This window comes from Neocloeon triangulifer, unplaced genomic scaffold (genome assembly GCF_031216515.1).
Source record: "Neocloeon triangulifer isolate White Clay Creek 2 clone unplaced genomic scaffold, ASM3121651v1 ptg000013l, whole genome shotgun sequence".
Lineage (NCBI taxonomy): Eukaryota > Metazoa > Arthropoda > Insecta > Ephemeroptera > Baetidae > Neocloeon > Neocloeon triangulifer.
The window spans coordinates 337,124-351,185 of record NW_026775555.1 but is presented as its reverse complement, the minus strand read 5'-3'; the positions used below and the strand labels follow the sequence as shown (position 1 = coordinate 351,185).

General features: G+C 36.7%; 1 protein-coding gene across 1 annotated transcript in view; it reads right to left on the bottom strand.

Annotated features, from left to right (window-relative positions):
- Positions 1-14,062, bottom strand: part of LOC132198734 (protein Wnt-1-like) — a 34,830-nt gene that overhangs the window by 3,565 nt on the left and 17,203 nt on the right. Inside the window, exons 3-6 of the mRNA XM_059622930.1 lie at positions 10,563-10,683; positions 5,112-5,272; positions 4,943-5,050; positions 753-1,024 (exon numbers count right to left, since the gene is read on the bottom strand). Coding sequence (XP_059478913.1) covers positions 753-1,024; positions 4,943-5,050; positions 5,112-5,272; positions 10,563-10,683 — 662 coding nt within the window. The remainder of the gene's footprint in view (positions 1-752; positions 1,025-4,942; positions 5,051-5,111; positions 5,273-10,562; positions 10,684-14,062) is intronic.

Sequence of the window (14,062 nt, the reverse complement as noted above, 5' to 3'; positions counted from 1 at the left end):
TGCGTTAGATTGTGTCAAGTTTGTAAAAAAATCCTTCACTCTTTGTTAAAAATTCTGAAAGAAACACATATGAAAATCATAACACAAGGAAAAACCGTGTTTTTGTGGGGGATCTACATATTTTTATAAAACCTGTACGGCTAAATTTAACAACACACAGTTCAGAAATTATGATTTCAAAAATCTTTTTAACTAAAGTGAATTCACGATACTAATATTTTTATTAGTGGAGAGAAGAAGTTCTATACAAATTATTTTATGAGTATCTGCTTTGTAAACTTAAATGAATGTAGAATGTTAAATTTACTTATATTAATAATCTATCGTTGTAAATGGAAATGAAAAAAATCAAAAAGAATTTTTTTCAACGAGGACAAGCCCGACTTCTTCATTTCCATGATCATCTTTTTAGATAGATTAGATCAAAATTTATTGCATTAGACATAGTACATCTCCAATTTGTCTTTACAACAAGTCAATAAAATAGCAATATAAAACTTCCAAAATATTTCAAATTTAGCTCATTACGAATTGCGACGCACCTCATTTGCAACATAGTATTATTATTAATGAATTGTTGTAAAGACAAATTAGAGATGTACTACATATGACTTATGTAATGCAATGAATTTTGATCTAATGCGAGTAATAAAACTGTTTCCAAGCAGGATCTAATTAAACATCTGGGTGGTTTTTAATTCAGTTTAAAATTACTATTTTCATTACAATAATTTTTGTGACAAAATTCTTACGTTTCATTGCGCTCGCAATAGTCGGGCGACTCTTTGAGGAAGACCAGCTCGGTGCGGTTGGGCGGCTTCATGTCCTTATGCACTGGTCGCAGCTTCTTCATGCGCTTGCGTTTGCGCTCGACCAGCTTGACGTGCGACGCACCCTCAAAGCGCGCGAGCAGCGCGTCGCCGATGACGCGGAACGGCGGCAGCTTGCGCCAGCACACTCGCATGCTGCACGAACCGGACATGCCGTGACACTTGCACACCCGCTGCATCCGAGACCGGATCGACTGCAAAATTACGACTCTTAGTTATTTCATCATTACCAAGCTCTAGTTCTTCAATGAAAATTTAATTTAATTTAATTTTTTTTTTTTTTTTTTTATTATTAGGGTCAGGCCAAGACAAAGTCTTGTCGGCCTGTGCCCTTTTTTGGTGGTAAAGAAGGCAAGTGCATTAGTGACGGCTGTTTTATTTAATAATTTTGAGGGGGAAAGAAAATATTCAAGTTATAACTGAACTTGAACTCTAAAGTTTTTCTAGGCGTAATTCAAGTTTTTCAATAAATTATTAGTTTTTTTTTTATTAGATTTAATCTATTAAACTACACATATTTATAATTTCAAGTGCAAAAAAAGTGCAATAAACCCATCAGCACCCACAGGTATCAGTTTAGGCCGCGCACAAAATAAAGAAATGTGCAGACAGCAGTGGCGACGAATAAATACAATGCATTTTTCCACAACATAGCCTTTACCCGAAAAACCAACTGAAAAATAATTTAGTCTTCTCTCGACCACCGCCGAGAAAGGTACGCTCAATCACATTTCAAATTTTTCTGAACAAAATTTTTATAAAAATTAATTTTGTTAAAAAACTTTGAATTCGTAGTCTAAAGTTTAGAAAGACCTTCTTGTTAACTTTTGAGAAGTCGGATGTAATTTCAATAGGTCATGGTATATATCTAGTATATTCCAGACTATGATTTTAGGGATCATATAATCAGGGTTTTCTACAGACTTTTGAGAGCCACTAGGTCATTTATACACGTTTTGGTTTGATTGTGACGATTAGATTAGATCAATATTTATTGCATTAGTACATCTCCAATTTGTCTTTACAACAAGTAAAAAAAATAGCAATAAAAACATCAAAATATTTCAAATAATATAACATTCAGTGATTGAGGGGGCTCGCAGTGCTCGCACGCCATTGATATTCGGCGGGGGTGGGCAAGCATTTGACAAACCCTCATAGCTTACTACAGGGGAAAACCACCCCCGAAAACCCTGTAGCTTAGCTCACTCAGTTAATTCTAAGCACTCAAAATTACATCTGCAATATTCGTTCGTATCATATAATATAATGATATAATTGTTATTTCAGCTTTACATATTTGACACTTTTAACGAAGTTGCCATAGTCAGATATTTCTTTCAATACATTAAAGGTATTTTGTTGTAGAATTTCACGATCGAGGGTTCATTCATGGTGATTTGAATTTAAAATCGGCTTTTCCTCGATGGGTTTTTGTGAAATGTTTATTGGTTCAGAAAAACAATATCTTGCTCTACATGTTTTGGCTGCGGGCTGCAGCCATAGTTCATGAACTTCCTGGGCAATTAGTAAACACGCAGTATATCAGAAAATGAATAAAGATTGATCTCATAAGTCTTCTCTTGACCTCTGCCAAGAAAGCTATTGAATTATGGCTGCAGCTAACAGCTAAAAAATGTAGAGCAGGATGTTGTTTTTCGTTTTCTAAAACAAATAAATGACCAAGAAAATGTACCAAGGAAAGCTGAATTCAACTTTAACTCGCCATGAATCAACCCTCCATCGTGAAATTCTGCACTCCAAAAATAATATAAACTGCTCTATGTTTTTCAATGAAAAAACAAATGACTCCAAAAAGATGAGGAAATTAAAAGGCAAAAAAGAAGATGGAATGAGATCCAAATTTTTACAATCATTATTTACATTAAATTATTTCATCATATTGAAATTATTTATTGAAAATTTTTAATTTTCATTTTTAGCCTGCTTTTTTGATTATGAAAATAATTTAATTGGTAGGAAATTAAAAATTAAAAACAGTCACAAGTGTCACAGACACAAGGTTAACAAAAATAATTTTCATGGCAGCAGAACGTCTGCATTTAATTTTTATGTTAGACCAAAATTTTCCTTTTCCTTTATTCACAAAACATATTTCAGTTATGCCCACAGCCACCATAAATGTTATACAAAGCCGACCCCTGCCTTTTATGATTGTGAGCAAATTATAAGACTTGAGTCGTAAAACCTAAAAATCCACACTTTCTTTCTCTGCTCGGCGGCGCTCCTTTAATTTTGAAGTGCCGTTCAGCGTATCCGTTCGCGCATCTGCTGCCGACACACACACGAGTTATGCGTTAAGCAGCCAAGCAGGAAGCAAAATAAATATAAAATTTCGGTGAATGCAAGGCACAAAATAGACGGAGCAAGCGGCAATGAAGCTTAAATTTATTAGGTCTGATCTGAATGCGGAGTAAAAAATTTCTAGCAGACAAAAGCTTTTATGATGGATCATAAGCGCAATTTAATATTTCAAATTGGGGGAGCGTTCGTCTTTTGAGGCAGCCAAGAGAAATCCAGATGCTGGACCCTTATTTTGTATTCATCGCTTTTCCTCTCTGCGTCGACTATACACGTTATGTGTTTTCGGAGAGTACATATTTGTCAGCTAAAATATCGTGTTTCATAAATTAGTGTTATGGCTTACTCAAATATTCACGTCGCTTCTGCCGACTAGACTTAAAACATTTTATTTTTGCTGCTTCGACGCTGGGATAAATTTTTATTTATTTTCTGATATATTGAGTGCCGACTAATTGCTCAGGTGGAATGGAATAAAATATTTAGATGGGCGCGCTTGGATTGAAAAGTTATTGCCAGTTTGGTAAGTGGTGAGTAAAAAAGTTTAAACCGTATGAATAAAAATCACATTTTTACTTCTGTTTTTCTCGCGTAATGGGCCGGGCAAGTAGGGATTGTAGGATTTTCATGAAATGTGGCATGCTGATAGCTTTCTATCTAAGGTGGTATATAGTTAGCTCGAAATCCAAACGTTAACTTTTACAACAAAATGGAAAATGTTTCGATTGGCGTTCCACAAGGAACAGTATTGGGCCCTTTTGGCTATTCCTCCTACGGTAATGATATGCCCTTAAAAATCATTGTCGCCGCTCTTATCTTGTTCGCAGATGACTCATCTTTTATTGTAAAGGCCTTGAACGAAAATACTGCTGTGGCTACTAACAAAATGATTTTGTTGATTTTGCTAATATAAACTGCTTAACATTGAATGGTGATGTGGAATAATTAATTTATTACCATCTTAAGTTTGTTTGACTGTGGCGGTGGCTGTGGCACCGCCACTGCCGTCTTAGAACTTCTAGAACTTCTGTTTTTCTCCATTTCAATTAGCATTTTTTTTTTTAAATCATTTTCGGCTTGCAATTAAATTCATTTTTTAAGGGCTTTCTTTTTAATTGATCTTTTTTAATATCCATGGTCATTTGTTTTGAAAAGATTATTTCTGTACATATGTTGATCTATACGGAATAAATATTTTCTGAATCTGAATATTCTGAAACAATCAATAAATATTATCATTTTACGAAAAATTAAAAAAATGAACCAATTATTAAAAACTGCAAATTTTATTTTTTAATGTCCCCTCTCTTAGTTTCGATTACAACAAAACCCCTTTTTTTTCCTCGCCCTTTGCACGGCCTTCCCCATGTCCTCGACCTCGCTGTGCCTCCAGCTCGCAGCTCGCTTAACTCAAAACATTGTCTGTAAAATGACTAAAACTGCAACGGTGAAGTCCCTATACTGATAATAAAATTTTTGCATATTTTTTTGCGATTTCGGTGCTTTAATTTATTGCTCTTTGGACCTAACTTTGATGGCCTGGTGGAGGCAAGGGCATTAATGTAAGGATTTTGCGTTTAGAACACAAATCCTTAACAGTTCAACGTTATGAATCTGCATATATTATAATTTGCACTTCTTTAGAATTTTACTTATCAAGTAAAACCTTAACCTTTTATTTGCCATTTGGTTCTTGCACATAAAATATTTGAATATGCGCAAATTCTTAAAATTGGTCCAGTATTTTTATTGTTATAAATGAAAATAAAGAAAATGGGATTAGGACTTACTCTTCTTCCAGCCTCGTTGTTGTGAAGGTTAACCAGTCCCTCAGCCTCGTCAGCGGTCTCTTTGGAATCGACAAAATCTCTGCTGAATTTCTCCCCAAATTGGAAATCCTGTCAAGCATGCAAATATTTTATCCAACTGAAAATAATTTTCTGTTTGATACCGACTGACCTCTGAGCAACCTCCCCATTGCCAGTTGCCTTTGGGCTTCCGCTGGCGCACTTTGTTGTCACAACTGCATTCGTTGAGCTCACCGCGAGAGCACGACTTAGTGATGGAATAAGCGACACCCGCCGCAGACACCGCGTAAATGTACGCCTTCTCTCGACTGCCTGCAAATCACCAATAAAAGTGAAAGTGGGATTCCAAAATAACAATTCTGATAAAACTATTTTTATTGTGTCTTTAATTTTGCATGTTTTTATGTATTTATTTGATGGAAGATAGGTGTGGAATTTTTAAAATGGCATTAATAGACAATAAATGCAGTGATTGCCTCTGTGAATGTGAAATAACAATAAATATTATTTGCAGCTTAATAAATACTTACAGTTATCATGTCCTCAAACAGGGAAAAAAGAGGGATTTTAACTGAAAAATTTCAGTTTGGCCTTGGCCAGCGAAACTTTTCCTCTCTTTTGAATATCTCATAGAAAAATCAACAGAATGAAATTGAATTGAATTAACTAGACCATTGAAAAGCATTAATATAATTTAAATGATTTATTTATTTATTTATTTCCAGTTTATATGACTATTTTTTTTACATGTGAGCAATTCTTTTGCCGAACACATGGGTCCCCCCAAATTTGATGCTGGCGTCCTGAAATTTTCGTGGCTTAATCCTCATGACTTGAAAGCAAACTCCATAAATTTTTATCAAAAAATTTTCAAAATTGCGGGTTTTACGGGACATTTTGAAAAAATAAAAAAACCTAATAATCTCGGCTCCCCGTGGTCGTATAATAAAAATCTGGGTATGTTTGGATTTGTCTCATCAATATCTACAAAAATAAATTAATTTAAAGGTCATAGGTCAAAGGTCAAGGTAATTTATTTCAAATTCAAAATTTCAAACTCAAATTTGAAGATGTGCCTCACGCTAAAAGTCAAATTTGACATCGTCATTCAATTCCTCGTGAAATTTTACGTAATATATGTCAAAATTGCGATGTGGTTATTTTTAGTTAAATTTAAAATAAAATTAAAAGATTAAAAAACGTGGTTTTTTGCCCCTCGGTGTGCAGATTTCCTTAGAATATCATTAATTTCTCGATTTGTGTTGATTTTAGACATATATAGTTAATGACAAAAATTGACCTTCTTAACTAGACCAATCGAATGGTGTGCATGTCAATGACCTTTGGTGAACTTGGGTCAAAGGTCACCGTGACCCATGACCTTGAGTGACCTGACCTATATGTGTGATACGTAGTTGGAAAGATCTCGCTAAGAAGATAATTTTTGTCACAGAGTTATGTCTCTACGTCTACTAGAACCGAAGTTATTAGATTGTTTAGTTTTTATAATGCAGATATTGCCTTTTAATTATCATAAAACTACGATTAATTGAATTCTAGTAGACCTAGAGACAAAAACCCGGTGATAAAAATTATCTTCTTAACAAGATCTTTCCAACTACGTATCACAAATAAAGATCAGGTCACTCAAGGTCATGGGTCACGGTGACCTTTGACCCAAGTTCACCAAAGGTCATTGACATGCACACCATTCGATTGGTCTAGTTAAGAAGGTCAATTTTTGTCATTAACTATATATGTCTAAAATCAACACAAATCGAGAAATTAATGATATTCTAAGGAAATCTGCACACCGAGGGGCAAAAAACCACGTTTTTTAATCTTTTAATTTTATTTTAAATTTAACTAAAAATAACCACATCGCAATTTTGACATATATTACGTAAAATTTCACGAGGAATTGAATGACGATGTCAAATTTGACTTTTAGCGTGAGGCACATCTTCAAATTTGAGTTTGAAATTTTGAATTTGAAATAAATGACCTTGACCTTTGACCTATGACCTTTAAATTAATTTATTTTTGTAGATATTGATGAGACAAATCCAAACATACCCAGATTTTTATTATACGACCACGGGGAGCCGAGATTATTAGGTTTTTTTATTTTTTCAAAATGTCCCGTAAAACCCGCAATTTTGAAAATTTTTTGATAAAAATTTATGGAGTTTGCTTTCAAGTCATGAGGATTAAGCCACGAAAATTTCAGGACGCCAGCATCAAATTTGGGGGGACCCATGTGGTTAGTAAAAGATTTGCTCATGTTTGTATTTTGGAAATGAAGAAGTCAGGCTTGTCCTCGTTGTAAAAAATTGTTTTTATTCAAAAACAAAACGGCTCTACCAGTTTCGGTCACGGTCTGCGACCCTATTTCATGAGCATACGCACTGCTCGCTGACTAATACAACTTCTTCAAACAAATCCAAGTAGAAAAATTGTTTTTATTCAAAAACAAATGGCTCTACCAGTTTCGGTCACGGTCTGCGACCCTATTTCATGAGCAAGAAAAAATACAAAAAATCAGCAAATTGAAAAAACACCACATTTTAAATAAAAAATTAAATTCTTAAAAACTAACAAATTCAGGTACCAACCTATTTCATGAGCAAAACGCGCTGCTCGCTGACTAATACAAGAATGAGCTAGCTAAAGACAGATTGATTGGGGGAGGTGATCTTTATTGGGTGATTAGCGCTCGGCGCGGCCGACCACGGGGGCGCCGAATGACGTCGGGCACATTATGCGTTTTCGAGAAAAAGCTGTTTGCTTCCTCTCTCAAAAAGGACATCCACCTTTGATCGAATTGGTGGCTCGGTTGGCTTATTACATTATTACCGCATGCCATTGCCATTGCTTCCAGCACTTTTCTTTTTGATTGATTTTGTTCGAATTTAATAACCGTTGCATCTGACCAGGCAAAAGAATGGCCAAATTCAGTCGCGTGTTGAGCTATTTGAAAACCATTGCTGTCCGTCCCAATTGTGGCCGGATCAAAAGTTTTTGAAATTGCCCTTTTATGCTCGTCAAATCGGAAATAAACGTGTCTTTTTGTCTCCCCAATGTAAACTGAAGAGCAATCGGCGCATGGCACGCGGTATACACAATTACGCAGAGCAGGTTCACATTTGGGCTTTACATGCATTAAACATTTTCGCAGATTTGAAGAGTTTGAGAAAGCAACTCGCACTCTGGCAACTTCTTGGCTGATGGCCCTGATTTTCTCTGATTTTCCTTTAAAATAAGGAATGACCATTGTGGTTGAAAATTGTTCGGGGGCTTTGGGTGTTGGAGGATTTTTTGCTTTATTGTGTGCTTTGTTGATAAAATTTACGGGGTAACAATTTTGACGAAGAATTTTGTAAATGTTGGAAATTTCTTCTTTCAAAGAACTTTCCCCTGAGCAATAACTGTATGCTCTTTTAAACATTGACAGAGCAACAGAGAACTTGGTTGAGAAAGAGTGATTTGATTCAAAGTGGAGGGTTGAGTTGGTGGAGGTTGGCTTACGGTAAACTGAAACTGCAATTTTTTCTCCGTCTTTTTTTAAAAGTAGGTCAAGAAATGGGATTTGGTCATCTTTTTCAAACTCACAAGTTAATTGAATTGAGGGGTGGATTGAGTTGCAAGAATCTAAAAATTTTTCGATTGGGAAAATTCTTTTTCTATAAATTATGAAATAATCATCTACGTATCGGAAAAACAAACGGGGGGATTGTTTGAATATTTTGAGACAAATTTCGTCAAAATTTCGGACAGTACTGGGGACAAAGATGAACCCATGGCCAAACCTGATTTTTGTTTGTAGAATTTATCTTTAAATTGGAAGAAGGTGGAGTTGATACTAAATTCAATTAATTCCAAAAGTGAGCTAATTGGGAGGGAGGTTCTATCAATTAGAGTTTGGTCATTTTCAAGTTTTTTTCTCAAAATAATTAAAAGATCATTTGTTGGGATTGAAGTGAAAAGGCTTTTTACATCAAAGCTACAAAATTGGTCAAAGTTTGAAATTTTTGATTGTTGGGAGAATTTGATCTGCGTTCTTAATGCTAATTGTTGACTTATCGGTTAAAGGTTTCAAAATGTCGGCCAGGTAGCGGGCGAGCGGCTGGAAAGCGGACCCCACGGTGCTCACGATGGGCCTCAGCGGTGCACTCTCCTTGTGTACCTTCGGAAGGCCGTAGATGTGCGGCGTCTTGTAGGCGTTCTGCGACGCGCCGGGGTGGCTCGGGTCAGGTGTGATGGCTGCTTTCTCTTTTGGGTGCAGAGAGGTGCCTTGGAGGATGGCTTGCAGCTTCTTTTCGTACTCTCTTGTTGGATCGCCGGCCAACTCCTCGTACTCGCCACCTGCGAGTAGCTGCTCCATCTTCGAGTCGTAGTCGGCGGTGTCGAGTAGGACGACGGCGCCGCCCTTGTCGGCCTTGACGACCTTGAGCTCTTTGTTGTTCTTGAGGTCACGGAGTCCCTGGGCTTCGGCTTTGGTGATATTAGGCCGAAATTTGTGTTCTTTTTTGAGCTCGGCGGCAATTTTTTGTTTCCACTCGGCGGCTTTTTCAGGGGCAAACTTGGCCACCACTTTGGATGCGGCTTCGATCGGGGTGATGAAATCCATTCTGCGAAGTCGGCGCGGCGCCACACTGAAGTTAAGTCCACGCGAGAGGGCTGAGCGTTGCGCTTCCGAGAGGGGCGCGCTGGACAGGTTGATGACGTTGGTGGTGTCCGGTTTCGGACGGTGTTGGTTTTTGGCGGCCACCATTTTCTCCAACTTGTTGTTCTTGTGTGCCGACTCCGTCATATTCACATTTTTGCACTTCTGCGCGATGATTTGGTCAAGAGTCTTGGCGTCCTTGTCCTCGAGGGTGAACTGGAGGTCGGTCCACTGAGCGTTTTCCTCCTGGGTGGAAAAGTGAAGTTCACCTCGGGCTTTGTCGGTGGCCAAGCGGACAAACGAGTGGTTGGCTCTCTGAAGGATGCCCTTGGCGCGCGGGTCGTCCTGCAGAAGGGCGGGCGGTTTGACGCGCAGGGCCTTTGGGCAGATGAACTCTTTGCGGCACTCGGATAGGAAGTTGAACTGAGCGCGGATGCGAACAGTTTTTTGGCAGGTTTGTTCATAGTGGCGTACTTGCTGCTTGGTATCCCAATAAAGATCACCTCCCCCAATCAATCTGTCTTTAGCTAGCTCATTCTTGTATTAGTCAGCGAGCAGCGCGTTTTGCTCATGAAATAGGTTGGTACCTGAATTTGTTAGTTTTTAAGAATTTAATTTTTTATTTAAAATGTGGTGTTTTTTCAATTTGCTGATTTTTTGTATTTTTTCTTGCTCATGAAATAGGGTCGCAGACCGTGACCGAAACTGGTAGAGCCATTTGTTTTTGAATAAAAACAATTTTTCTGCAACGAGGAAAAGCCCGATCTCTTCATTTCCATGATCATCTCCTCGAGTGTCAACTTCTTCAAACAAATCCAAGTATTTTGTAAAATATAAAAATTTAAATAAAATGTTTTACATTATCATAACCATACTCAGCCCAATAATTATTCCTTTTCGGTTGCTTACTTAAATTTAATTAAAATTGCAACTTACTGACTGAGAGGACGTTGCCGAAAACTTCATTTGACTCTGCGTTTGTGGAGCAGTTCCACCGACTCATCCTGAACTGGTGCTGACACTCATCAATTCCCATTTTAGCTCCCAAGCCCACTGCCTGAAAAAATAAATAAATTACGCAAATTATGGTAGCTGAGAGATAATTCTTTGAATTCTATCCCTAAAACTGCCTTCCAGCACCCTCCTAAAAATGCAGCGCAAGCCAAGCCTCATGCTCTCCATTGATTCGAGTTGATTCTAAATCTGTTAAGTGTGTCTCAAGAAGTAAAGTTTTTGGGCCTTTAAGTTGCAGGGAATTTGAAGTGGGATGATCATGATTATGTTGTGGGTAATTTATATAGCGCTGTATTTTGAGGACTTTATTTTGTTTTTGGGTTTGTCTTTATTGAAATCAAGCATCATTTATTTACGCTGGCATACTGACTGACTGATGATACTGACTGACTGTGAATGAAAAGTGTTTAAAGATGGTTTGTTACGCTTATGCATTTTCGATAATGAGCTGAGTGATCTAAGGATGTTCCGAGGAGGCTCGTGAGTTGGTTTTTGTGGCGCAAAAGCGCGTTTAATTCGTGCAATGGCAGGTGAGTGATATTGGCCTGGTCCAACTCCAGTCTGCTCGGCGCGTCCTCTATATCAGCGTTTTGATGTTTTGCCTTTGCATTCTGTATTTCTCATAGAATGTTGCAAATTTGTTCGGAAATTTCCCAATTACTTAAAAAAACTGCGGACATTCATTTGTACCGAACTAGACGTCGAGGTGGATTGTATGTACCGGTGCAAACTACTGCCATTTCAAGGCAAAATCCATTAATCTGTATGTCCCGTTTGCATAATCGACTGCCGGTTGCTATTCGGATTGAACCGCGGTATGATCGATTTGTGAGATTGTTAAAGGATTTTGTGACGGTAAATAAATTTTATTCCGAACTTGAGTTTCTTGATTACTTTTAGAATTTGTAAATATGTTTCTCTTGTTTGATCTAATTCTATCTTTCATTTGACCCAATTGTAAATAAGTGGATTACGACGGAGTTATTACATGTAATATCACTTATGACACAATAATAAATAATAATAATTATAATAATAATGAATGGTGATTTGAATTTAAAGTTGGCTTTTCTTCGATGGATTTTTGTTTAAGAAAAAACAATATCCTGCTCTACATGTTTCGGCTGCGGGCTGCAGCCATAACTCATGCTGAGCTTTGAAAACATTTTGACAAGAATTAGAACAAAAACAATTTTTTAAAAATATCTTCAATTTTTGTATTGACCGAGAAGAATAAATAATAATAATAACTTTCAAATTAAAACTGAAAAAAAAAATTATTGAAAGGTTACATTTTTACAAAAAACAATTTTTAACACAAAAATTTGACAAAATGAATCAACATTAATTTTTATAACAATTTTTAGTCAGAATATTGAAACGTGTGTTTTGAGTATACCTTTCGCGGTGGTTGTCAAGAGAAGACTAAACTCACAAAAATCCATCGAGAAAAAGCCAACTTTAAATTCAAATCACCATGAATCAACCCTCGATTGATCTACTACAATAATAATGAAGTTGACAGTGCATCTCAGAACGCTAAAAACGACGTTTTTTTATGATCGTGGTAGAATTTAATAATTGAGGATATAGATTCATTTCATTTTAAGTTTTGTAAGGCTTTTCCTCCATGGGTTTATTGAGTCGTTGTTTCAGAAAACAATGAACGACTCAAAAAACCACAGGGGGAAAGCCAACTCGCAAAATTTTTGAATAATTGTTACTTAAAAGAAAGGAAACGTCGCAAACAATTTGACGAGGAATTGAATGGCTATCTCAAAATTTTATTTTGAATTTTGATTTGAAAATTATGGACCTTGATCTTCAGGCACAAGAAGGCAATGTATACACGTTTTTGGATTTTTTTTTAAATGCCCTTGAAAACCCACAGGTTCTTTAAATTTTTGGGTTACAACTTATTTTATTACTTCAAAATTATCAGGAATTTGCAGACATTATCTTAGGGGACTTATTAAATGCCGAAAATATTTGCTCTTGTGCATTTTGTGGATGCTAGAAATGTCGGGCGCCGCCGTTGAGATAAAAATAAAGAGCCGCGTCCGCCGCGTGGAAAGGGTTGCGTCGAGGCCGGCGGCGGGCTGAGAGAGGAATATAATGAAAGCACACGCCGCCCCTCTCGCATTGTGCAGCAACTCGAGGGCCACACTCGAGCAAGCCAACTTGAAGCTCTCATTGGTCGTTGCGAAAACTTCTCGACGTGAATGCATAATTAACTGCTGCCTCGAACAAGAGCAGGCGAATAAGCAAATTCAAATTTTTTTTTCGCTCTTATGTGTGCAGTAATTAGCGGTGTGGGGTTGCAAAAGCTGCATAAATGAAAATGCATGAGCCCGCTATTATTATTTCCTCTGGCCGATAATAGTCGAGCTGGTCTGGCTTTTTGCATCGATCCGGCTAATGAATTGTTTAAAGTCATTATAAGAACAACATGGCGCTCGATGGTGGCCCTTGTCGTGGGGTACGTCGTCAAGAGGGCTCTTTGCAGATTTCCGAGAGTAAGTGCAACAAAATGAGGTAGACCGTGTATTATGTTTCTCAATGAAATAAACTCGAGCGAAACTCTGCCCACACTGATATGTTTTTTCAACTGCAATTTATCATAAAAGGGTAATTAAGGATCTCTACAGTTTTAACTTGCTTTAGATATTTTTTCCGCTAGTTGCTCGGTAGACATAATTTTGATTAAAGGATTTTTTATTGACCAAAAAAGCTCAAATGCTGAACAATTATTCTTGTTTGAAACACATTTTTTTTTTAATTATTGTTTTACTATTGTTTTAAAATATAAAAGATATATCAATTGACACTGCCATTAAAAAGTTTTGATTTGAAAATATCTCCAATAGCATCATACGGTATGAGATTATATGGCCATTCCTAACTAAACAAGACTTTGAAAACCTGGAGAGAGGAAAGACCAGGTACTTTAAGAGGACGTTAGGTCTCTCCAAATATAATAGATGTATGAACTGATTTGTTTGTATCAGATTTAAAAGAGAAATTTTCTCTTTGTAGCACATAATTTTGAAAAATATTATGATGAACAACAACTAAATAAACTTAACGTATCAAACGAATTCTATGACGTGGAAACGATGCAAAGTTTGCATGGAAAGGTGCTCAATTCAAAGATGTTTTTACGAGATTTGCTTGTCAAGGGTTTCATCATTTATTTTGTAGTAACAATAAATTTTATTTTTATCCACTGTCTGATTGTAATTTGTAAATGAACCTTGCTCTCAGTACCACATAAAATCTTGTTCGAAAAGGAAAATGAGTCTCCGAGAAGCTTCAGCTGTAAATTAAAGCAAAATATTGTATATGTTTCATGTTTTGTACGTTATATTGTTGTACTCATATGGTGTTTTAATAAACCTCATTCAATTCAATTACTATTGTTT